General features: G+C 47.0%; 1 protein-coding gene across 1 annotated transcript in view; it reads right to left on the bottom strand.

Moving 5' to 3' along the window:
• Positions 1-26,384, bottom strand: part of SLC30A5 (solute carrier family 30 member 5) — a 165,811-nt gene that overhangs the window by 92,544 nt on the left and 46,883 nt on the right. Inside the window, exon 9 of the mRNA XM_030193218.1 lies at positions 4,315-4,603. Within this exon, the coding sequence (XP_030049078.1) occupies positions 4,315-4,603 (289 nt within the window). The remainder of the gene's footprint in view (positions 1-4,314; positions 4,604-26,384) is intronic.

Below are 26,384 nucleotides of genomic sequence, written 5' to 3'. Positions count from 1 at the left end.
TCGAACTCCCAGATACTCCAGGGACTGAGTTGGGCGCAGCTGGCTTTTCTCCCAGTTGATGATCCACCCCAGGGAGCTCAAAAGAGCAACCACCCGGTTCACAGCTTTGCCGCACTCTGCATAAGAGGGGGCTCGGATCAACCAGTCGTCCAGATAAGGATGGACTTGTACTCCTTCCTTCGGAGAAGGTCCGCGGAGCAGTAGCCAACCCGAACGGGAGGGCTCTGAACTGGAAGTGTCGGCCCAGTACTGCAAAACGCAGAAAGCGTTGATGAGGAGGCCAGATGGGAATATGCAAGTACGCTTCCTGATGTCCAAGGATGCCAGGAACTCTCCTGCCTTCACTGCCGCTATAACAGAGCGGAGGGTCTCCATGCGAAAGTGCCGAACTTTCAAGGCCCGATTGACCCCTTTGAGGTCGAGTATAGGCCGTACAGAACCTCCTTTCTTTGGTACCACAAAGTAAATGGAGTAACGTCCCTTGCCAAGCTGATTTTCTGGCACCGGAACGACCGCACCCAGGCGGATCAAATTGTCCAAGGTCTGCTGCACTGCCACAGCTTTGACCGGAGACTTGCAGGGAGAGAGTACAAACCCGTCTCTTAAGGGTCGGCAGAACTGTAGCTTGTAGCCGTCTCTGATGACTTCCAGCACCCAAGCGTCTGAAGTTATTGTGGTCCACTCGCCCCGAAACGAGGACAGCCGTCCTCCAATCTGCACTGGGGCGTGGACCAAGGCCCCGTCATTGGGTACGAGACCCTGGGGGAGGACCGGAGGGAGCACCTCCAGGACGGCGGTCTCTGCGAAAGGAATGCTGCTTGGGGGAGAAGTTCCTCTTGAAGGAAGAGGGGGCAGAAGAGCCCGACCTGCCCGGGCGGTACCGACGGGCTTCCTGAAACCGTCCTCTGGAGGTACCGGGGCGAGTACTAGCCCGAGCCCTGACCTCTGGTAACTTCTTGCCCTTAGACGTGCCGAGATCGGTCACGATTTTGTCCAGCTCGACCCCAAAGAGCAGCTTGCCTTTAAAAGGCAATCTAGCCAGGCGGGATTTAGAGGCATGGTCAGCAGACCAATGTTTCAGCCAAAGCCACCGCCGCGCAGAGATTGTCTGAGCCATGCTTTTAGCTGAGGCCCTCAAGACATCATACAGCAAGTCTGCCAAATAGGCCAAGCCCGATTCCAGGGCCGGCCAATCAGCCCTCAAGGAAGGATCCGAGGGGGAAGCCCGCTGCACCATAGTCAGGCACGCCCTGGCCACATAGGAGCCGCAAACTGAGGCCTGCAAAGTTAAAGCAGCCGCCTCAAAGGACGACCTTAAGGCCGCCTCCAATCTTCTGTCTTGGGCGTCCTTTAGGGCCGTGCCACCTTCCACCGGCAACGCCGTTTTCTTAGTCACCGCAGTGATTAAAGAATCCACGGTAGGCCACAGATAGGCCTCACGTTCACTTTCAGGCAAAGGATAGAGGCGGGACATAGCCCTAGCCACTTTAAGGCTCGCTTCCGGGACATCCCATTGAGCCGAAATTAAGGTGTGCATGGCATCATGCACGTGGAAGGTTCTAGGCGGGCGCTTCGTCCCCAGCATAATGGCAGAGCCAACAGGGGCTGAGGGAGAGACGTCCTCCGGAGAGGAAATCTTCAAAATGCCCACGGCCTGCAGTAACAGGTTGGGCAAATCCTCTGAGCTAAAGAGCCGCGCTGCAGAGGGGTCATCCGCTCCATCCGAGCGGGGATCAGTCTCCTCCAAGGAATCCGCAAAGGACCGTTGGGAGAACTCAGATACGCTGCCCTCATCTACATCGGAGGAGACAAAGTCCTCCAAGGCCTGGGAATCAACCCGAGGGCGTTTACCTCCGGGGGCCTCAACCTCTTTACCAGACGAGGGAGCAGGGGCAGCGTTTTGCATAAGGAAAGCCTGATGCAGCAGCAAAACAAACTCGGGGGAGAAACCCCCCAGACTGTGCACTTCCGCAGCCTGGGCCACAGCCCTAGATGCACCCTCAACCGGCGCTCGCAAGAGCGGGGGAGAGACATGCTGCGCATCCAAGATGGCGTCCGGCGCGACACTCCGCGAAGGAGCCGCGCGGGAAGAACGGCGCTTAACTTTAGCCGCTTTTGTGCCGTCGCCCAAATTAAGGGCGTTCATGGCATTAACGTCTCCCACCTCAAGGGCGGCCCAAGAAGAAGCCGTCCGAGCAGCGTGGCCGGCCAAGATGGCGGAGGCGAGCAGCGGGGGATGGGCGTTTATGGCGGGAAAAACCGCCACACCGGAGGAAGGACCGGGACACTCATCGGTCACGAAACTGTCACCCAACAAGGGCGAATCAGACTTTAAGACCCCCGCATCCCCTCTAGAAGCGCACAAGCGATCCGGGGAGCGACTCTTTGCGCCCTCGCCCTCCGACGCCATAGGCCACGTGGAGATCAATCGGGGAACCCCCTGCCCGCTATAAAAAGGTTAAAATTACCTGCTTTCCGCTCCGAGCTGTAACGACCTGGTGTCCCAGTGAGTAGCTGCAATAAACGTTTAAATAAATGTCGAAATAAACGCCTTTAAGGACGTTCAAAATTTTTTTTTTTTTTTAACGGAGCCAGCGGGAGGGGGGAGAAAAGGAGGGACCTGGCGCCACCAGGTTTGCACTTGCTCAAAAAGAGCCCTCAACCCCAGGCACTCAACAAAACCTAAAAATTAGGCTTGGAGGCCTAGCCAGAGCTGCTGCTGTGTGTGACCACCACCTGCTGAGATAGAGAACATACTGAGGAGTTTCCGGCAGCACATGACCACATATAGGGAGGCAAAAGTTTGCTCTCTATCTCCACCTGCTGGTAGATGGACACAACCCACCAGTCTATGGATTGATCAGCATGATGAAATGGAAAGGAAAGAGAGTACACCCATAATTCTGGACTAGGCTGGAGGGTCCGTGAGGAAAGCTGGCCTCATCTTCAATAAAGCAAACCTTTCCCAACAGGCTTTCTTCACATAAAACCTAGCACATTAACATAATAAATCCAGACTCTCTTGAAGCCTCAGCTCTAACAGCCTCAGCAACTTGGCTTTAAAAGTCTCAGCAACACCGCTGTTTGTGCATAGGCCCTCCCCAATTACCCCCCTCACTTCAAAGTCCCATAGGAGGTAGAGAAGGCAGCATGATTGCAGAATCTGAGTCTGCCACATGGTTCTAGAAAATGGCACAATTTCCTGCCACTGCACTGGTCACTCCCCAGGCCCAGCACCTGCTTAAGATGCATCGTCAAAAAAGTGGGAAAAAAAGCCAACCACAATGTCCAAGGAGACCAAAGTTTATTCTTCAACCAAAAAATGCTGACACATTGATCCAACATGGGCCGCGTTTCAACATACAGTCTTTGTCAGGGGTTCTTAATAAAAACAAATTAATAACATGTATATATAAAGCAAAAAGAACTATATCAATATATGCAAATTACTTGGAGGCATATTTTCAAAGCATTGTTTTTTCCCACTCTTGTGAATTCTGTGGATTTTGTGTACTTCAGTGTTTGTTTAAGATGCATCACTACCTGAACACCTTCCCTGAGCCTGCCCTTACCATCTGGCTTTATACCACTTGGGAGTGATATCCTCCTCATAGGCATGGCAGAAACTCCCCATGCCTTAACTTGTGTGACAACAGCCCTAGGCTCCACAGTGCCTGTTGCTCTAGGCCTGCCCTAGAATCTTCTCATAACTGCTTGCAGAGCTACTGCCTGCCCCTCACCATTAAGCCTTCGCAAACTAATGTGATTTCTGTGCCAGGTGGAGTCTCACCAGGCTGGACTCCTACTTTTGCTTTGGTCTTCCTGATCTTCCTTTTTTCTTTCTTTCCTTTTTTTTTTTTTTTAAATCAGACTATATTCTGCTTCTGCTTACAAGCACCTTGGCCTGCCCTTAAGAGAAGGGAAGGAGGGCAGAAGTCTGTTCAAAGACCCTGAGAGGTGACAGGGAGCAGGGATCCAAACAACCAGGTTTTGCATCCCCAAGGCCAGAAACCTGGTGTCAACGAGGTCTTAGGCTCTGAAGCTGCCCAAGCTGCACTACATGATCCAAGACTGTATGGATCCTGCTAATCTATCATCTGCTATAGACAGAATACAAAAATGTCTGAGGGTTGCAAAGGATTCTACAGAGGGTGACAACATCAAATCCACTGTTTTCCGTGTCCATCTGCAGGTAGAAGAGCATAACCCTATGTGGACTGGTCTGGAGAGAAGATAAGGAAATCAACAATTGTGCTTGCACTAAAATGCACTGTACACTTAGACTGAAAGATATCAAATAGGTAAAAGGCTTACACATGATGAAGAAAAGAGCACTCACAACCACTCCTCCAGATAGCACATGTTCTGTCCTCTCCTGTGGTGCTGGCTTATTCATGGATCGAAGTTGCTCAGTGATTGGATGTGTCCAGAAGTGCCCCAGAAGAAGAGCGCTAATAGGAACCAGAAATGAGGTGTAGCGGGCAGATGTGGAGACTTCCATTTTGACTGAACACATTGACTCAATGTAGAAATCCAGGATCATGATGGAGAATATGACCATAGTGAAAGGTAAAATGAGAGCAGACCAGGATTCCACTTTACTCTGCCAAGAAACAGGAACAAAGAAAAACTGATGGCTGACAAATGCATGATAAATGACAAAAGAAAGCATTTTGTTGTAAATATGCAAACATGACACTTTCTGTGGCATTATAGCAAATGTAAAAAATGGTCTGGTTCAAAATTGTATAGAACTACAAATGATTCTGCCCAAGGTGGTTTTATGACAGGAAACATTTGAAGTCGCTATTGAAAACAACAACGAACTTTTAAGGTATATGACTGCCTGTGTGTGGCTATTTTTTTTTTTCATATGACAGCTTTTTCATTTATTTGAAAGTTTCCCATATCTAACCAGAGGTTTTTTCTTAACCTTTTGTGCGCGTGTGTGTGTTAGCCACTGTCCCACGACAGTTGAAAGTGCTCCAGAGTGGCAAACTTGTTTTTGGAGCTGCGGGAGTCCCCACAACTTGGCCCCAAGGCTCAGGCAGAGCTGGAGCCTTTCTTAAAAGCTTCACCCTACAAATATCGAGCCTCCCACGGCTCCAAAACAAGTCTGCCGCTCCAGAGTGCCCATATCCGTGGCAGAAATGCAGCTCATACCCCAGGACCCACCAAGAGGTTAAACCCCCCCCCCCCCCCCACTTTGGGTTACATATGAAAAGCTTTCAAATAAAAAAGCTGTCAAATAAAACACACACACATTTAGGTAGTCATAAACCTCACGTTTGCTGCTGTTTTCAATAGCATCTGTGAATGTTTGGGGTCACACAATATGGTGGTTACATGGGGGAGAGCTTCAACCTTTGGTAGTCATGCCATCTCCTGTCATTAAACTTCCTTGATTCTGCCCTCTAAATCAGTCATGCAAATTAGCCTTGGCATGCCATGACTTAGCAACATTTGTTTTTTTTCTTTTCGTGGCCGGAAAGTTTTCTCCTATTTCTTTGAGTTTTGAACTCAACTGGAATCAACCGTTGTAAGGCTTGAGCACCAAGAGCTTCATATACATCTACCAAAGGATTTTTCTCCTATTTTCGATCCTTTCCCAGTTATTTGAAGTAACTACTACTTATCATTTCTATAGCGCTACTAGATGTACATAGTGATGTACACTTGAACATGAAGAGACAGTCCCTGCTTGAAAGAGCTTACAATCTAATCAGGACAGAAAAACAGGCCAAATAAGGGATAAGGGAATTACTAAGATGGAAATGATTAACCCCCCCCCCCCCCCCCCAGATATGGGTACTATCTAATTGAATAGGGGTTAGGAGTTGAAAGCAGCACCAAAAAGGTGGGCTTTTAGCCTAGATTTGAAGACAGCCAGAGATGGAGCTTGACGTACTGGCTCAGGAAGTCTATTCCAGGCATATGGTGCAGCAAGATAAAAAGAATGGAGTCTGGAGTTGGCAGTGGAGGAGAAGAGTCCAGATAAGAGATTTACACAATGAATGGAGTTCCTGGGGAGGAGTGTAGGGAGAGATAACAGTGGAGAGGTACTGAGGAGCTGCAGAGTGAATGCACTTGTAGGTCAATAAGAAGTTTGAACTGTATGTGGAAATGGACAGGGAGCCAATAAAATGACTTGAGAGGGTTAATATGAGCACAGCGACACTGGTGGCATATAAGTAGTGCAGCAGAATTTTGAACATATTAAATGGGGGAGCAATGGCTTAATGGGAGGACCTGTGAAAAGCAAGTTGCAAAAGTCTAAGAAAGGTGATAAGAGTGTGGATAAGGGTTTTGGTAGTGTGCTCAGAAAGGAAAGGACACATTTTGATGATATAATAGGGAAAGAAATGACAGGTTTTAGCAATCTGTTGAATATATGCAGAGAAGGAGAGAGAGAAGTCAAACATAACCCCAAGGTTACAAGCTGATGAGACAGGGAGGATGAGTGTTATCCTCAGAGATAGAGAATGGGGGAAGAGGAGAGGTGGGTTTAGGTGGAAAGATAAGAAGCTCAGTCTTGGTCATGTTTAGTTTCAGATGCCGGTGAGACATCCAGGCAGCAATGTAAGACAGGCAGGTTGATACTTGGGCCTGGATTCCTGCTGAAATTTCTGGTGTGGAGAGGTAGATCCGGGAGTCATCAGCATACAGGTGATACTGAAAACCATGGGATGAGATCAAGAGTACCAAGGGAAAAGTACAGATGGCGAAAAGAAGAAGTCCCAAGACAGAGCCCTGAGGTACACCAACAGAAGTAGAGGAAGATCTATCAGAGTATACACTAAAAGTACGATGGGAGAGATAAACCAGGAAAGAACAGAGCCCTGAAATCCAAGTGAGGACAGTGTATCAAGGAGTAGGTGGTGATCAATAGTGAAAAAGGCAGCAGATAGATCGAGAAGGATGAGGATAGAATAGAGACCTTTGGATCTGTCCAAGAACAGGTAACTGGAGACTTTAGCAAGGGCTGTGGATCAAGAATAGCTAGAGATGAAAGAAAGTCAAGACAACGGCGATGAATAGCACATTCCAGTACCTTGGATAGGAAAGGGAGGAGACAGATGGGGCGATAGTTGGAAGGACAGGTTGGGTCCAATGAAGGTTTTTTGAGGAGTGGTGTAACTACAGCATATTTTAAGGCATCAGGAACAGTTGCTGTGGAAAGTGAAAGATTGAGGATATGACAGATAAAAGGGATGACAGTAGGAGAGATAGTGCTAAGTAGATGGGTGGGAAAAGGATCAGAGGAACAGGTAGTCAGTTTAGAGGAGGAAAGAAAATCTATCATTTCCTCTTCAGTGATTTCAGAAAAGGAAGAAAAGGAGGCAGAGGTTGTAGGATGGTAGAGGGAATGGACTGAGGGAAGGAGAGATAGAGGTGACTTGGTTGAGAATTCAAGGTTAATCTTCTGAACTTTATCATGAAAGTACTCAGCCAGAGTCTGGGGAGAAAGTGAAGGGGGAGTTGGAGGTGAAGGCACTTTCAGGAGGGAGTTCAGTGTGGAAAAAGAGGCATTGATGGTTTGAGCCAAGAGAGTTTGTCAACTGGATGTAGTAGTCCTGTTTGTCAAGTGAAAGAGTAGACTGGAAGGAGGTCAGCAAGCATTTGAAATGTTTGAAGTCAGGATTTCAGCCAAAGGTGTTTGGCAGAAACTCAATTAATATAGAGTGTGGTATCCGTTCTTTTTTCAATTTAAAGTGGAGAAAAATAGACCTCAGTAGTCACTGCATGGCGATACTGTGCTCAATGCACTCAAATGCCAGCATTAATTGGACTCCGGTTTTATCACTGGTCACAAAAAAACGGAGTCCAAGTAATGCTGGCGTTTGAGTGCATTGAGCACAGTATCGCCATGCAGTGACTACTGAGGTCTATTTTTCTCCACTTTAAATTGAAAAAAGAACGGATACCACATTCTATATTAATTGAGTTAGCATGTTTATGATTAAGTTAGTTTAGTTCAGCTCATTATTAACGAAGATAAGATCAAGACAGTGGCCATTCTGGTGAGCAGGGATAGCAGAGCACAGTTGAAGACTGAAAAGAGATGTTAAAGCGAGAAACAGAGAAGCATAAGAGTCAGAGGGATCATCAGCATGAATGTTAAAATCGCCACGAATGAGGGAAGGAGATGAAGGTTCAAGAAAGGAGGAGAGCCAGGAGTCAAAGTTAGTGAGAAAGGAACTTATTGGGGGGTGATAAATGACTGCTACTCTGAGAGGTAGAGGCGTGAATAGACGGATGGAGTGGACTTCGAAGGAAGAAAAGCAGTGAGACTGAGGTGGAAGAAGAAGTTGAAATCTACAAGAGGGTGAGAGTAGTAGCCCAACACCACCTCTGCAGCGAACTTGGCAAGGTGTATAGGAGAAAAGGTAACCTCCATGACACAGGGCCACAGCTGAAGCAGAGTCTTCAGGGCAAAGCCAAGTCTCAGTTAGGGCAAGCAGATGGACAGTACGAGAGATAACGAGGTCATAGATGTAGAAAAGTTTGTTGCAGAATGGGCATTCCACAGAGCACATGAGAAGGGCAGAGAAGAAGGGCAGAGAAGAAGGGCAGAGGAGAACAGAAATTAGATTGGAGTCATTACTGTGTGACCTGTATGAACATGATGACAGCTGATGTGGAAGACCAGGATTGGGATTGATATCCCCAGTGGAGAGCAGGAGAAGGAGCAAGAGTACACGGAGAAGAGGAGGAGAGGCATGACGATAAAGATGAGATATACTCAGACAGAATGGAGATGGCTGAATGAAAGGAAGGAAATGCTGAAGGTTGAGAGCTGAGAAGGGAGAGACAAAAGGGATGGTGAGATGATGAAAATAGAAGGTGGGCAATGTGTTCCTGCAGTATACAGTAATTTCAAATGGAGAAAGATTGGGAAAGGTAAGTGCCAAGAAGAGAAACTGTATTGGAGCCATAGAAATATCAGAAAGAAAATAGAAATAGTATATAGAAGATGAATGGCACGCAACACCTGGAGTGGAGGCCCTGGTTGGATTGGGGTGGACCTGGGGGGGGGGGGGGGGGGCTGCAAGTCCTCCACACCAGCTGGAAGGTAGCTGGTGGAAGTGCTAGGCACCTGGGTGGATCGGGGTGGACCTGGGAGTCACACTGGACTAGGCTGTGAGGATATGCAGATAGGCTGCAAATCCTCCATAGCACCTGGAAGACTATCAATGCTGCTTCTATGGCATCCCCAGCCCTAGTGAGCTCACACGGCAAAAGATCTGACGAGAATCAAACTGGCTGGCCCTCAGTTACAGTAATAATTTTTAGATTACTGTTCCAATTTTAGCTCAAGGCAGACTACAGCAATTTTTTTTAGGTGTGATAAACCCTGCCAAAAAAGAGCTTACAATCTAAATGGGTACATGAGGCAATGGGAGAAAAGGTTACTGGCCCACGTTGCCTGGCTGCGGTCTTGTCCAGATCTTTTCGGCTAATACCTCGTCAGGGTTGCCTCGGAGCCCTGATCGTCTTTGGGTCTGTTCCTGCTTGCTTTTCTGTCACCGTCAGCGACACTGAGGGTGGCCGATGTCGGGAGGGTCGGCGTCCAGGCCTGCAGTGCCGTGGGATGACTCATCTGTGGGGCTCTGTGCGGGGTTCATCAGTGGCCCCGTCGCAGGATGGTCGGGTGATTGCGACGCGGGAGGTGTCCCGGTGGCTGCGGAGTCACGATCCTGTCAGTGGGAGTGGAGCACGGAGTGGTGGTATAGAAGGTGGGCTGGACCGTTGCCTAGCCTAGTCTGCCCTGCTCTTCACTGACGTTCCTGCAGCCCAACCGCTGGCTATCTGAGGCCCGTCCCGTGCACTTTTGTGGTGGGGGCAATTTCTCCCGGCGTTGTCTCTCGGTATCATCGTCGCCCTGCTGTTGAGGGTCGCCTGGCTTCCGATCGCCTCTGGTATCCCGAATTGGTTGAGCCCTCTTCATTTCACCCCTCGACCTGTATCGCCTCCTCTGCAATGGACTAATAGCTGAAGAGCTCTTTCCTGCTGACAAGCTTCTCGGCCATTCGAAGTTTGAGACTGTCTCCTGCACTGCACTACCTCCGCCTTCATTATTTGTCTGTCTGATTGGAGAAGTTGGAGAACGGTTCCTAGCCACGATAGGACTTCATCTTTTTGCCTTCCCGGCTGTTTTCTCATTTCTCTTTACTTTCTCTTCCTTCCCCTACCTGCTGCATATTTATTTCTTTATATTTTGTAATTATCTTCCCTTCCCCTCCCTTCTGCCTCCAACTGTCATTGTAATTCTTTTCATTAGTTCATTGTAAGCCGCTCTGGGGTTGCTTTAGTGGCAAAAAGCGGGGTATAAATGATCTAAAATAAATAAATAATACTACTACTAATCATTTCTGTAGTGCTACTAAAAATACACAGCGCTGTACACATTATATCCAGGTACGTTCTCTGCCCCTAGAGGGCCCACAATCAAGTTTTTTTTTGTACTTGGGGCAGTGGAAGGTTAAGTGACTTGCTCAAGGTCATGAGGCGCTGTAGTGGAATTTAACCAAGTTCACTAGGATCAAAGCCCGCTGCACTAACCTTTAGGCTACTCCCCCATGAGGAGTATTAATGGGAGAAGCAGGAATTGAACCCTAGTTCCCAGACCAGTACTCTAACCGCTAGGCTATTTCTTCCCTTTCCTTACTATAAGCAAGCAGAGGAGGATGATACAAAGAATGATTTTGATACTTAAAAATATATACATTTGCCTGCAACACCTACGCCAATCAATTCTGAAGTTCCCAAAATGAAATTCTGTCTTGCCAAAATTAGCACTCTAAGAAAAAAAAAAAAAGCTTATCTTCTGTGCTTTTTTTTCCCTCTCTGAATACAGATCACGTGGAGGGGCATAATCGAAAGGGCCGCCCAAGTTTTCCTGAGGACGTCCTCGCAGGACATCGGGTGTCCATCTTTTGTTTCAATAATATGGTCGGTGACACCCAAAACACGAAATTTAGGTCGACCTTAGAGATGGTCGTCCCCGATTTTCGGCCATAATAGAAACCGAGGACGCCCATCTCAGAAACGACCAAATCCAAGCCCTTTGGTCTTGCGTGGAGCCAGCATTCGTAGTGCACTAGTCCCCCTGACATGCCAGGACACCAACCGGACACCCTAGGGGGCAATGCAGTGGACTTCACAAATTGCTAACAGGTGCATAGCTCCCTTACCTTGTGTACGCTGAGCCCCCCAAAACCCACTCCCCACAACTGTACACCACTACCATAGCCCTAAGAGGTGAAGGGGGGCACCTACATGTGGGTACAGTGGGTTTCAGGTGGGTTTTTAAGGGCTCACATTTACCACCACAAGTGTAACAGGTAAGGGGGGGGATGGGCCTGGGTCTGCCTGCCTGAAGTGGACTGCACCCACTAAAACTGCTCCAGGGACCTGCATACTGCTGTGATGGAGCTGGGTATGACATTTGAGGCTGGTAAAAATTTTTTACAAAGTTTTTTTTATTTTTAAGGGTGGGAGGGGGTTGGTGACCACTCGGGGAGTAAGGGGAGGTCATCTCCGATTCCCTCTGGTGGTCATCTGGTCAGTTCGGGCACCTTTTCGAGGCTTGGTCGTAAAAACAATGGACCAAGTAAAGTCGCCCAAGTGCTCGTCAGGGACGCCCTTCTTTTTCCATTATCGGTCGAGGATGCCCATGTGTTAGGCACGCTCCAGTCCCGCCTTCGCTACACTTCTGACATGCCCCCACGACGGAAAGCAGTTGAGGACTACCAAAAATCGGCTTTCGATTATGCCGATTTGGGCAACCCTGGGAGAAGGACGCTCATCTCCCGATTTGTGTCGAAAGATGGGTGCCCTTCTCTTTCGAAAATAAGCCTGATAGTGTACTTTAACTTTTCAGGTTTTTTGTGGGCAAGAATTCCTTTCATTCCAGGATCGTACTCCACAATGAGCTGATCCAGAAACAAAGGATGTAATGCTATTAGGAGTCACCTAAGTTTTAGGTGACCAGAAGGTAAACAGAAATCTAGTCATTTATATGTGTAAATGACTTTTTTTTTGTTTGTTTGTTTTGTTACATTTGTACCCCGCGCTTTCCCACTCATGGCAGGCTCAATGCGGCTTACATGGGGCAATGGAGGGTTAAGTGACTTGCCCAGAGTCACAAGGAGCTGCCTGTGTCTAAAGTGGGAATCGAACTCAGGTCCTCAGTTCCCCAGAACCAAAGTCCACCACCCTAACCACTAGGCCACTCCTCCACTCCACTTACAGAATATCAACTAATGGAAAAGTACACACTATGATTTGCTATCTTCTTTGCAAGTGGACATGTCCATGGGAGAGAGACACAAATATATGCACAAATGATTGAACACTATAATCCACACAGTTGTAGCACACACACAGGCATTTATATGAAGAAATCAAGCATGAAATTGCTGATCTGCTGTTAGTAGTATGTCTCCTGTCGTTAAAATCGTCCGTAGTACCTGAAGACTGGCCAATGTGATGCCGATTTTTATAAAGGTTTCCAGGGATGATCCAGGAAATTCTAGACCGGTAAGCCTGACGCCAGTGCCAGGCAAAATAGTGGAAACTACTATAAAGAATAAAATTAGAGAACACGTAGACAAACGGTTTAATGGAACAGAATCAGCTTGGGTTCAGCTGAGGGAAGTCTTGCCTCACCAATTTGCTTCATTTCTTTGAAGGCGTGAATAAACATGTGGATAAAAGTGAGCTGGTTTATGCAGTGTATCTAGATTTTCAGAAAGCTTCTGATAAAGTTCCTCATGAGAGACTCCTGAGAAAACTAAAGAGTCATGGGATAGGAGGCAAAGTTCTGGAGTGGATTAGGAATTGGTTATTGGACAGGGTAGGGTTAAATGGTCATTTCTCTCAATGGAGGAGAGTGAACAGTGGAGTGCCGCAGGGATCTGTACTGGGACCGGTACTATTTAACATATTTATAGATGAGATGGAAATCGGGACGACAAGTGAGGTGATCAAATTTGCACATACAAAACTATATAAGGTTGTTAAAACGTGTGAACTGTGAAATATTGCAGGAAGACCTTAGGAAATTGGAAGACTGGGCATCCAAATGGCAGATAAAATTTAATGTGGACAAATGCAAGGTGATGCACATTGGAAAGAATAATCTGAATCACAGTTACCTGATGCTAGGGTCCACCTTGGGGGTCAGCGCTCAAGAAAAAGATCTGGGTGTTGTTGTAGATAATACGCTGAAATCTTCTGCCCAGTGTGCGGCGGTGGCCAAAAAAGCAAACAGGATGCTAGGAATTATTAGGAAAGGGATGGTGAATAAGACCAAAAATATTATAATACCTTTGTATTGCTCCATGATGCGTCTGCACCTTGAATATTGCATTCAATTCTGGTCACCGTATCTCCAAAAAGATATAGTGGAATTAGAAAAGGTTCAAAGAAGAGTGACTGAAATGATAAAGGGGATGGAACTCCTCTCGTATGAGGAAAGGCTAAAGAGGTTAGGGCTCTTCAGCTTGGAAAAGAGATAGATGAGGGGAGATATGATTGAGGTCTACAAAATTCTGAGTGGTGTAGAACGAGTACAAGTAAATCGATTTTTTATTCATTCCAAAAGTACAAAGATTAGGGGACACTTGAGGAAGTTACAAGGAAATATTTTTTCACTCAATGAATAGCTAAGCTCTGGAACTCTTTGCTGGAGGAGGTGGTAACAGCGGTTAGTGTATCTGGGTTTAAAAAAGGTTTGGACAAATTTCTGGAGGAAAAGTCCATAATCTGCTATTGGGACAGACTTGGGAAGCAACTTCTTGCCCTGGGATTTGTAGTATGGAGTGTTGCCATGATTTTGGTCTCTGCTAAGTACTTGTGACCTGGCTTGGCCACTGTTTGGAAAACAGGATACTGGGCTAGATGGACCATTGGTCTAACCCAGTATGGATACTCTTATGTAACTAACATATTCCATTCACTACATTACAAATTAACAACTACAAATAAAACAAAGAAATAACACAGCTACCACACTACTTTATCTTAAACTAAAAAATAAAATTCTTTTTTCTACTTTTGTTGTCTGGCCACATACTTTTTTCCCCAATTGTGTTGATCCCAGTTTCTGGTTTCTATTGCCAGGATTTCCTGTTTGTCATTTTTCTCTCCTTTTCCTTTCAGCTTTGTTCAATTTTATTTTCTGTCTTTGTCTACATTTAGTTCTTTGTTACTATTCAATCTTCAATTTCCCTCTTTTGACTGTGTCTAACTAAAGCTTACCCCTCTCTCTCTCCCCCACTTCAATCCAGCATTTCCCCCTCTTTTGATTGTGCCTACCTACAGCTTGCCCCCCTCTTCCCCACTTCTATCCAGCATTTCCTCTTCTCTCCTTCCCACTTCCATCATTTGCCCCCACTATCCTCCCCACTTCCATTCAGCGATGCCCATTCTCTCTTCCCATATCCACCCAGCATTTGCCCCTCTCTCTCTTCCCCATTTCAAGCCAGCATTTGCTCTCTCTCTACAGATCTATCCAGCATTTCCCCCCTCTTCTCCCATCCAGCATTCCCCCCACCTACTTCCATCATCTGCCCCCTCTATCCTCCCCACTTCCATTCAGTGATGCCCCTCGTCTCGTCCCCATATCCACCCAGCATTTCCCCCTCTCTTTCCTCCACAGGCTTTCTAACCACCAGAACTTATCAAGTAAAATCAAAGTCAAACATATCACCACCGTGGAAAGCAGTCTGTGGAGTACCTCAAGGATCACCATTATCACCAATACTCTTCAACATGATGATGATTCCACTGGCACAGTCCTTATCCAACCGAGGCCTTAACCCATTCATTTACGCAGATAATGTTACAATATACATCCCCTTCAGACATGATCTGACAGAAATAACCAACAAAATCAACGACAGTCTGAACATCATGGACTCCTGGGCAAACTCATTCCAACTGAAACTGAACACTGAAAAAACACATTGCCTCATCCTCTCCTCTCCATATAACAAATACAAACCCACAACCATAAATACTCCAGGACATACCCTCCCCTACCTCGGACAGTTTGAAAACACTTGGTGTCACACTCGATCGCAACCTTACCCTCGAGAGCCAAGTAAACTCTGTAACAAAGAAAATGTTCTATTCAATGTGGAAGCTCAAACGATTAAAACCTTTCTTCCCAAGAGCAACTTTTTGATACCTAATACAATCAATGGTCCTAAGCCATGCAGATTATTGCAATGGAATCTACGCGGGCTGCAAAGAACTCATAAAAAAACTCCAGACCGCCCAAAATACAGCAGCCAGGCTGATATTCAGCAAAACACGCTTCGAAAGTGCCAAAACCCCTCCGAGAAAAGTTGCATTGGCTCCCAATCAAAGAACGGATCATCTTCAAAATCTGCACTTTAGTCCACAAAATCTTATATGGCGTAGTCCCAGGATACATGACAGACCTTACAGACTTACCAATAAGAAACAAAGCCAGATCATCAAGATTCTACCTAAACCTACACTACCCAAATTGCGGGCTTTTCCTACATAAGCGCACAACTATGGAATGGGCTCCCAAAAGCTGTGAAAACAATCCACGACCACTTGAACTTCAGGAAATCACTAAAAACCTACCTCTTCAAAAAGGCCTACACCAACAACCTCACGTAACCCTCTTCACCTACCAACACAGCATGACTATGATCGAACAGGACATCACGCAATCTTCATCCATTCCGACCCTCCACTTATACCTCATACGATCACTATACAACTTTGTATTTGTCATCCACCGATTGGGCAAACGCCTTTGACGGTACTATGTAAGCCACATTGAGCCTGCAAATAGGTGGGAAAAACGTGGGGTACAAATGCAACAAATAAATAAATACAGATCCATCCAGCATTTGCCCCCCCCCCCCACTTCTCCCATCCAGTTTCCCCCCCTCTCCTCTCTACTCCCATCATCTGCCCCCTCTATCCTCCCCACTTCCATTCAGTGATGCCCCTCCTCTCTTCCCCATATCCACCCAGCATTTCCCCCTCTCTTTCCTCCACAGATCCATCCAGCATTTCCCCCTCGCCTCCCCAATTCCATCGTCTGCCCCTTTCTCCTCCCCACTTCCATTCAGCAATGCCCCTCCTTTTCTTCCAGCATTTGGCTCCTCTCTCTTCTCCCATCCAGCAGTTGCCCCCCTCCCCTCTCTCCACCATCTAGTATCTCTCCCCTTGCCATCTCTCTCTCTATCCGGCATTTCTCCTCACTCCCTCTCTCCACCCATCTAGTATCTCTCCCTTTGCCCCCTTTCCCCATCCAGCATCTCTCCCTTGCTCCATCCAGCGTATCTCCCCATGCGTATCTCTCCCTTTGCCCCCTATCCAGCATCTCTGCCTTTGCCCCTTCTCTATCCAGTATCTCTCCCCTTGCCCCTTCTCCGCATCCAGCATCTCTCCCCTTGCCCCCTCTCTCCCCATCCAGCATCTCTCCCCTTGCCCCTTCTCCCCATCCGCTATCGTTCCCCTTGCCCCCTCTCTCCTTATCCAGTATCACTCCCCTTGCCTCCTCTCTCCCATCCAGCATCACTCCCCTTGCCTCCTCTCTCCCATCCAGCATCTCTCCTGCTGCTTCTCCCAACGAGCAGGAGCAGCGGCAGGCAAATCAAGGAGTAAAAGTTGCGGGACCGCAGTTCTCAGACTCACTGTCGGCTCTGCCGATCCTCTACCCCGCTGACATCAACTACCTGTTTTGGGGAAGGGGACTAGCAGAGTCGACAGCAAGTGTGCTAGCACTGCAGCCCCATGCCTGCTACTCCTTGCTTTGGCCGCTGCTGCTGCTCATTGTGAAAAGCAGCTGTGGCTGTGGTGAAGAAAAAAAAAAAAGGTGCTGGTACGTTGTACTGGCGCATACCGGTACAACCACCTCCCCCGTACTTACACTAGTATTCTATCAAGAAAAGCAGGCTCTCTGTTACTGTCTCTGTTGTGCAAGGTATGTTAGACAGCTTATCAACTGCACAGCCTGGGCTCATTAGCCAAATATCACTTTCACTTGAACATGTGACCAGATTGCAAATTAAATTTAACATTGAACTCTTATACATACACACACATGCTGTGAACATCAACATGAATACTTTACAGGGTATTTGTGCTACTAAGAACATAACCTCTTTATAACAGTGCTGTTAAAGAAGATCTGTTACAAATGTCTTTTCCTCAAACTACAGTAGTTCAAATGTTTAACCCAGATGCGTAGCTGGGGGGAGGGGGGGGGGACAAGAGGAGCGGTTGCTCCCCCAAATGGATTTTTAAAGAAAATGGTGCCTATGTGCATACTTGCCAAGTCTCTTGAATTCAGCAGGAGATTCCCACTTTCGCGGGTCATCTCCTGCACTCCCACTGGGAAGGCTAGAACACCCGTTGAGCGGCCTCGGTGCCTCATACCTCCTGGTATGGTCCCCTTAATGTATACCTCCTGACAGACCTATGGCCTGTCTCGCTGGGATCAGTTGTACAATGAGGGCACCTTTCTAACTTTTGAGGAATTGATTAAAGAGTATAATTTGCCTCCTTCCTACCAGTATGCTTATTTACAGCTGAAACATCTTTTATTGTCCAGAGTGGTTGACTGGGGAATACACCTTCTTAGAGGGTGTCTTTGAGGATTTTCCACACACTAAATACTTGTTTGCTACATTACATAGCTATCTCCGGGATTGTCTCCCTGTGCCCCAATGGCTCATAGACAGAGTTGGGAATGGGAGTTATATACTGCTATCTTACCAGAAGACTGGGGAAAAAAATGGAGCAGTCTGTAGGTAAAATTGCTATAGCTTCTTTTTTTTTTTATTATGTTTTTATTAAATTGCTATAGCTTCTAATGTTAAGCAAAATAATGTTAAGATGTTGCATTATTGGTACTTGACCCCGGACCAACATAAGTGGTTTTCACAGTTGCGCCCTGATTGCTGGAGGAGATGTGGTCATTGAGGTACTTTGAGCCATATATGTTGGATGTGCCCTAAAGCACATTTGTCTTGGAAATCTATACAATTTCAAATTTTATGGATTATGGGTCTGAGGGTCCCATGGGATCCGGGGATCTTCTTACTAAACAGAGACATTCCTGGATTTTGTAAGCGCCAAACTATGTTGGTCAGGCATTTTAATGTGGCCAGGTTGACATTGGTGGCAAGCTGGAAGGACTAGTATTCCTTCATTGAACTTGTGGCGAACTAGGTTTAGTTATGTTTACAGAATGGAGAAATTGACTGCTATACGTAGAAAAGCTGAATCTGGCTGGAATCAGATTTGGGGGACCTTGAAGCATACTGGTTTCCTGTAATTGATGAATTGCTTCCCTTGGTTTTAATAGCTATATTTTACTCCTCTTTGGGATTTACAGTGTGAAGACCTCCCCCTCCTTTGGATATAAGTTGAGAAGGGGTTTAATACTTTTAAATATGGAGGTACTATATGACCAATTGTATTTGACTGATATGTGCATTTGTATTTCTGTCTGAGTAGGTATCTTTCCTGGCTTTGTTTGTTTTGTACAACTTACAATAAAGACTTCATGTAAAGTAAAAAAAATATATAGCTGCATAAGTTGTCATCACATACAGTTTTATAAGGCAGTCAAAATGTATCCATACTGCCTGATCCCACTCCAGGAACCATTGTGCATTAACTTATGACATTTATACATCTAAATGCTTTTAAAGTGACCTTAAAGCATCAAAAAAAATATTCATGAGTAAATCAACATTCTTTCAGAATGATAAAAGTGTTCACATATGTTTAGCAAAAAGCACTTATAAATGTAAATCCAAATGTCCATCAAAATGATACTAGCATTTAGCTTAGATCCACTGGGACCCTTACACTGGAGGATCAGAGGAAAAACTACCCAATGTGGGCAATGTTTCAGTCAAACGCCTGTCCCAGGGGTTCATGGTGAAGGAACAAAAACCATGGCTCACTTAGACTGCCTCTAAACAGAACTTCTGCATGAAGGAAGCCCATACCTCATTATTCAATACATATCTGTGAAACAATAATAATAAAAAAAGCAAGTGCATTTTTATGATATACCACTGCATTCCACAAAACAAAAAGAAGGAAACTCCCATGATATCTTTTTCTTTTGATGCTAACTGCTCCCAGTTTCAACCTAATTAATGTTTTTTTTTATTGTACTTACAAATAGTAAATCTGATTAAGCACCTGATTTTCATAACATGATGTTTGTTTTGGTGGTCCTTTACTAGGTGAAAACATCTCTGCATGAATACAGGGAGTCCCTATAGCCACCCCCTCCAAATGACACAATAATTTAAAATATAGAACAAATTAGTACTCCAACTGATGAGAATACTTCCTCTGTGTCCAACCATATGCTGCACAACTCAGCATGTTTGAAAACAAGTGAGATTAAATAAAAATGCCACCAACAACATAGGTTTGCTTGCTTTGTTTTGAGTGTTCTGGATGACAGCTGCACGGGGGAGTGGAAACAGAGATTAACCTAATTGGTTTCAACATGTTGACGTCAATTTGTCTCCCGTCTATTAAACCACCTTGGTTTTACTGTTGATACCAGTTATTTTACTTGTTATTGTTTGCCAATTTCATCGATTTTTTCACTGCTCACTGTTCCACTTTTCTGATAATAAACCTATTAGTTTATTAGCTCTGTTGTCCTGGACTGACTAAAAATTATGGTGGTTTGTGTTTTGGGTCTGTGGGTGTTTTCTAAGAGCTGTGAGACTTCAGGGTTTGTGGCCCCAGTGTTCTTAGAAATCACCAGGGAGATAACCTGCGGGTGGGAGACTCGCCCAGAGGCAAGAAAAACCCAGTGCGGTGGAGTGGAGGGTAGGTCACTGCAGAGCATGTGCATAGGTGCAGGCGGGCCTAGCAGTGCTTGGACAGACCTTTTAACTGACCACAGTGTTAACCCCAGGTGGGTGTTAGTCATTTTGTGACAGGCTTATTTTACATTAGGACATTTTTGACCATGTTCCTTTGTTTTCATTTAACAGGCAACCCAACCTTTTGCACCTGTTAGTACATTTCTATGTTATATTTATCTTAAAAGCATCTTGTGTGACTCCAGGTTATAGAATATTTTCATGTACTTGTGACTGTGCTTCTGACCTAGCTATTTATGCCATGAAATGCCCATGGAACTGATATATATTGGCAAGTCTAAAAGAATGATTTGAACATGGATGACTGAATAGAGGAGCTACATCTAAAATAACCAGGTAGAAGCTGCTTTACTGTTATATTGTACTGAACATAATCATTAATTTGAAAAGTTGAAGTCTGTGATTATTATTGCCATCTACTTGAAGTGGTGGATTGCAAGTTGATACAACATGGACAGGGATGGATTTTCAGTTGAAGAGTAACATTTTTAATTGTGCACTGGATCTGGGAAGTGTGAGTAGGTTACTATCCTCCTTGACTGATTGATAAAACTGAAGAGGTGTAGGCAGACTGGGGAAGGCAATCACTTCAGGACTTCTCCAGATATCTAAACGGTGGTCTAAGTTATAAGCTCTGAGTAACCACAGTAAAGTGATGGTGTAATTTAGCTGCAATGGCATCTTCGTTCCTGCAGCATGGACCTCTGAGGTAGGTTTCTGGCTGAATCAATGCATTTGCTCAGATGTTGGGTTGCTTTTCATTTGACCCTCCAGTATAAGTGTGTGAGCACTGGTGTCACTTGAAAGACATTTGAAATCACATTAATGGACATATTTTGTGTTAAAATCACTTATTAAAGGTTTAGATAAGAATCAGACAGTTTTGCTTGTTACACTAGATCTATCAAGTGCTTTTCATTTGGTAAGATATATACTATTACTTAACAGATGTAAACAACTGGGACCTACCAGCCTAGCCTATCTTTTTTGCTGTACAAGAACTGAAGGGTGAGGCTGGGATATGGGCTCTTCATGACCAATGAGATGGAGTGTGGGCTCTCTCAAGGATCCTTACTCTTGCTGTTTAATATCTTTTTACAGTCATTAGGGAGGATTGATGTGTTCATTTGGATTACTACTTTATACAGATGATATCTAGGTAGTGACTCCTCTGGGTGCTAACTCAACATAGGCCATAGTGCAATGCAATGGAGAAATTAGATCTTACCTGCTAGTTTGCTTTCCCTGAGTCTCTACAGACCATTCCCAACAAGTGGGTACTATGCACTCCTCTCCCAGCAGAGTGAGACTGAGAATTATTGAGAAGTGCTTCTGTATAAGGGACTGTGCAACCCTGACCTGCTTAGTACTTCGAACAGCCAAGCAGCTCATGCTTAACCCCAAGCAACAAAGAACGTAACAACGCACAACTATAAACTAAGCTCCCAGAGGGAACCCCCAGAAGGAAGAGAGCACCAACAGAGCAAACTGTAACCAAACAAATTTGAAGATGCAAAACCCAGAAAGAAGAGGCTTCTACCGACCCCCTCCAGGGTGGGGTTCGGGAATGGTCTGGAGAGACTCGAGGAAAGCAAATGAGCAGGTAAGATCTAAATTCTCCTTCCTTATTGTTTTCTCCAGACCATTCTCGACGAGTGGGAAGTACCAAAGCAGGACTCACTGAGGGTGGGAAAATACCTGGAGCAAGTCGGAAGCTCCAAAGGAAGCATCCTGGCGGGCCTGAACATCCAACTTGTAGCGTCTGACAAAAGAATGCAGCGAGGACCAGATCATCACCTTGCAAACGTCCTGAAGAATGAGAAAGTGCTCTGCCCAGGAAGAAGCCTGGGCGCGCATAGAATGTGCCCTCAGAACCACAGGCACCTCCTTCCCTGACAGCAGGTATGCGGAAGAAATTGCCTCTTTAATCCATCGTGCAATGGAAGCCTTGGATGCCGCCTCTTCTTTCCGCGGTCCCCCGAACACCACCAAGAGGCGGTCAGACTTCCTAGACTCAGCTGTCCGGTGCACATAACACCGTGGGGCCCAACGAACATCAAGCTTGTACAACTGAGGAGACTCATCCCTCGGAAAGGATGGCAAAGAGATAGACTGGTTGACATGAAAATGGGAAATCACCTTAGAAAGAAAGGAAGGAAGGAACCATCCGCAACAAAAAACCTTTCTCCTCGGAGAAGACCAAAATGGACTCACGACAGGACAAGGCCTGCAACTCGGAAATACGCCGCGCTGATATGATAGCTACAAAAAAAAAAAAAAAAAAAAAAAAAAAAAAAAGACTACCTTGAGCGTGAAATCTTTAACAGTGGCCTGCCCCAGGGCTCAAACAGAGCTTGAACCAAGGTCAACAGAACCAACTTCAAGTCCCAAGAAGGAACCACTGGGCACAGAGCAGGCCGCAACTGCTTAACCCCCTGGAAAAAACGATTAATATCCAGATGAAGGGACAGTGATTTACCCTGCAGCTGACCCCGAAAACAAGCACGCGCTGCTAACTGCACCCGAAGGGAGGACAGGGACAAACCCTTCTCTAGACCACCTTGCAGAAAATCCAGCAGATGCCCAACCAAGGCCTTTAATGGCTGCACCTCCTTCTCATCACACCAGGCCTCAAAAACACACCAAACCCACATGTAGGCTAAGGCAGTGGACTGCTTTCTGGAATTAAAAAGAGTAAGAACCACTGTTGCCGAGTAACCTTTCTTCAGCAGTCAAGCCCGCTCAACAGTAAGCGAGAATCGAGCCATGTCGGGCATCCGAATGGGCCCCTGACTCAATAAACTGTTCTCCAAGGGAGCTGGAAGCAACATGTCCACTTGTAACTGCATGAGACCGCATATCACGGCCAATTTGGAGCCACCAGAATCAAGCAACTGATGTGACCCTGAATGTGCTGAAGAACCTGACTGATAAGCGACCACGAGAGAAACACAAACAAGACAGTCCGAGGAGGCCAGGGCTGCACCAACACATGGAGACCCTCCGATAACGGCTCCCTCCCGCGACTGGGAACCCCAGCAATCGATGATGAGCTGGAAGGTGAATGGGGCAAGAGCCCATTACTCCGGGTACAGACGATGACGACTTAGATAATCTGCATGAAGACTGCCTGCTCCTGCCACATGCGCCTCCGACAGAAGCCAAATGTTCTGTTCCTCCCAGGCCATGAGCAATGCTGCTTCCTGCGCCAAGAAAGGACTCTTGGTAATTGATGCAGGTAACCGCTGTCACATTGTCGAAGAGGACGCTGACATCGCGGAAGAGCAGCATCGGCTGAAACGCCAAAAGAGCGAGATGAATTGCCTGGGTCTCCAGCTAACTGAAGGACCAACGGGACTCCTCCACAGACCAAGAGCCCTGAGTGACCTGTCCCTGACAATGGGCACCCCACCCAATCAGGTTGGCATCTGCTGTCACAAGCACCCAGGCAGGAGGGTCCGGGGCATGTAGTGGCTCAGATGATGAAAATCCAGCCACCACCGAAGGCTGAGGCGTACTGGGTACTTCAAACTTTGCAAAAGAGAGACTCCACCCGGGGAGACCATCAAAGCCAGGAGTGCCACCTGAAGAGGCCTCATATGCGCCCTCGCCTACGGCATCACCTTGATAGTCACCGCCATAGACCCAAGAACCTGCAAAATGTCCCATGCAGACGATGATGGGGTCGCAAGCAAATGATGAACTTGGGACTGGACCTTCAGGATGCACTCTGCCAGAAGGTGCAGCAGGCCCTCACATGTTGCACCCCCAGAAACTCCAAGGACTGTGCAGGGACCTGAAAGCTCTTGGACACACTGACAATCCTGCCCAACTGTTCGAGAAGGAGAACAATTCGATCCATGGCTGTCCTGCTTTCTTCCGCAGATTTCGCCCGGATTAACCAGTCGTCCACGGAGGTATGCACCAAGATCCCCTCCTGAAGTAACTGGGCCACCACTACAACCATCACCTTGGAGAAGGTCTGTGGCACCGTAGTGAGGCTGAAGGGCATTGCTCAGAACTGGATGTGATCTCCCAAGACCGCAAACCAGAGAAACCTTTGATGATCCAGTAGAATAGGGATATGAAGGTACGCCTCCGTCAGATCCAAGGATGTGAGGAACTCCCCTGGTGCCACAATAACTGACTGGAGAGTCTCCATCCGGAAGGGTAACATCCACAAGGCCCAATTCACCGTTCTGAGGTCTAGAATCGGACACCAGGCCCCCTCTTCCTTGGGCACAAAAAAGTAAATGGAATATCTTCCAGAACCTCTCTCATCCGGAGGAATGGGGATCAAGGCTTGCAGAGCCAAATGTAGGTCCAGGGTTTGACGAATGGCCCTGGCCTTGAGTGGGGATTTGCAAAAAGAAATGAGAAAGGCGTCTGGAAAAAGACAGCAAAATTCCAGGGCATAAGCATTCTTGACTATATCCAGGACCCAGCTCCTGTCACCGCCAGTGCTCCCGGCTACTCCGTCATGACCAACCCTTCGATTACCCCGAAAGGACTGGCTGCTATTCCAGAACCGAACGCGCTGGGATCCTGCTTCCCTACCAGGCCTATATCTGCGCAGACCGGAGGGCCAAGCAGGACCTATCTTCTGGAAGCTGGGCCTCCTTGGACTCGCCCAAACTCTTAACCAGCTTTTCCAACTCATCTCCAAAAAGAAGCTTACCCTGGAAAGGGAGCTGACTCAGACGCACCTTGGAAGCTACATCCGCCACCCAGTGCCGGAGCCATAAGAAGTGACGCTCTGCAACTACCAGAGCCAGGTTCTTTGCAGAGGCCTGAACTAAGTCATACATGGCATCCAAAAGAAAGGTGGTGCCCATCTCTAAATTAATGACATCGGCAGCCGAATGAGAAGAGGAATCAGCCGAGACATCGGGGAGACGCTCGGCCCAATGAAAACAGGCCCGAGCCACATAACCCCCACAAATGTCCGCCTGCAAGATCGAGGCAGAGACTTCAAAGGACTGCTTCAATAAAGCCTCCATCCGGCGGTCCTGCGGATCCCTAAGGGATGCCCCACCCTCAACAGGTATGGCCGTCTTTTTGGTAACTGCTGTTACCAGCGCGTCCACCTTAGGGACCCGAAAGGTGTACAGATCCGCTTGAGGGAGCTGATAAAGGTGAGCCATGGCCCGACCATTTCGTAAAGGAGAATCTGGAACTAGTCATTTCACCTCCAGCAGCTACTTCAAATCTTCATGATATGGGGAGGTCCAGGTCCTCCATCAGGGCCAGACGAGGTCTCTTGGTCCCAAGGACCCTGATCGAAGGCACCAGGGGCCCATCCCGCACCGGAGGAGCCAGCGGACCCCCTGACACTTCTGGCAGAAGTTCCTTTTTCAGGTAATAAGCCTGATGTAGAAGAGCAAATTCTGTAGAAAAAGGAGGAGCTGGGACCACTGAGGCGTCATGCCGAGATAGAACCGGTGGCTCCTCTGTCAAGGCAAGGGCCAGGGCATGAGGGGGCAATACGGCGGATTTTCCCTGCAGGACTTTTTCAAAAAAGCAGGGACTGTCGTTTTCATGTTAATTTGTACAGCGCTGCGTAAGTCTAGTAGCGCTATAGAAATGTTTAATAGTAGTAGTAGTAGTAGAAGATTTTCCCACCGAAACCGCGTCCGGTGTACCGTGGAGAGGAGAAATCAGATCCAAAGAATTACCCTCTGTAGCTGAGCCGGGAATCTTTGCCACTGCTTCTGGCAGACCTGAATCTGACTCCTCCCTGTTCCTCCTCACAAAACCAGCAAAAACTGGTACTGAGGGAAACTACGTGGTGCAGTGAACAGGCTGCACAACGGCGCACCTTCTCAGACTGCGCCACCATAAAGAAAAGGAAGAGCCACCCTCGCGGTGATCGGCCAACAGCACCCCACCACTGAAATCTTTCTTAGTTGTCCGGGCTCCAAGACTGCAGCTGCAATGAAAAAGGAAATGTGGCTTTGGTGCACAAAAAACAGCAGCGCTTTTTTTTTTTTTTTTGCTATATGGTATGGTGCTTTATTTCCTCCAGGGCACCGTCTGAAGGAACTTCTCCCAGGAAGGAGGGGGAGAAGGCTGAGGCACACTGCCCAAGGGAAGAGGGGAGGGGGAGGCACCCAGAGCGTGCGCCCCCAACAGGTGCAGGGGCCAGAGCCCGAGACCAATAGCAGCTACTCCTCTCCCAAAGACAAAGATGTGTTAGAGCTTGTTCCCCCCGCCCCCAAGGGAACCCCAGCACACAACACTAAGGAGGGGCCAAAATCGTCACACCCACAAGCACGGAACAGGGTTGAATAGCACACCTACCTCTGCTGGGAGACTTGAGAAATACTGAGCAAGTCAGGGTTGCACAGTCCCTTATATAGAAGAACTGCTCAATAATTCTCAGTCTCCCTCTGCTGGTAGGAGTGCACTGTACCCACTCATCGGGAATGGCTTGGAGAAGATAAGGAATGCTCCTTGGCAGTAGCA

This window comes from Microcaecilia unicolor, chromosome 2 (genome assembly GCF_901765095.1).
Source record: "Microcaecilia unicolor chromosome 2, aMicUni1.1, whole genome shotgun sequence".
NCBI lineage: Eukaryota > Metazoa > Chordata > Amphibia > Gymnophiona > Siphonopidae > Microcaecilia > Microcaecilia unicolor.
This window is presented reverse-complemented; position numbering and strand designations above follow the sequence as displayed.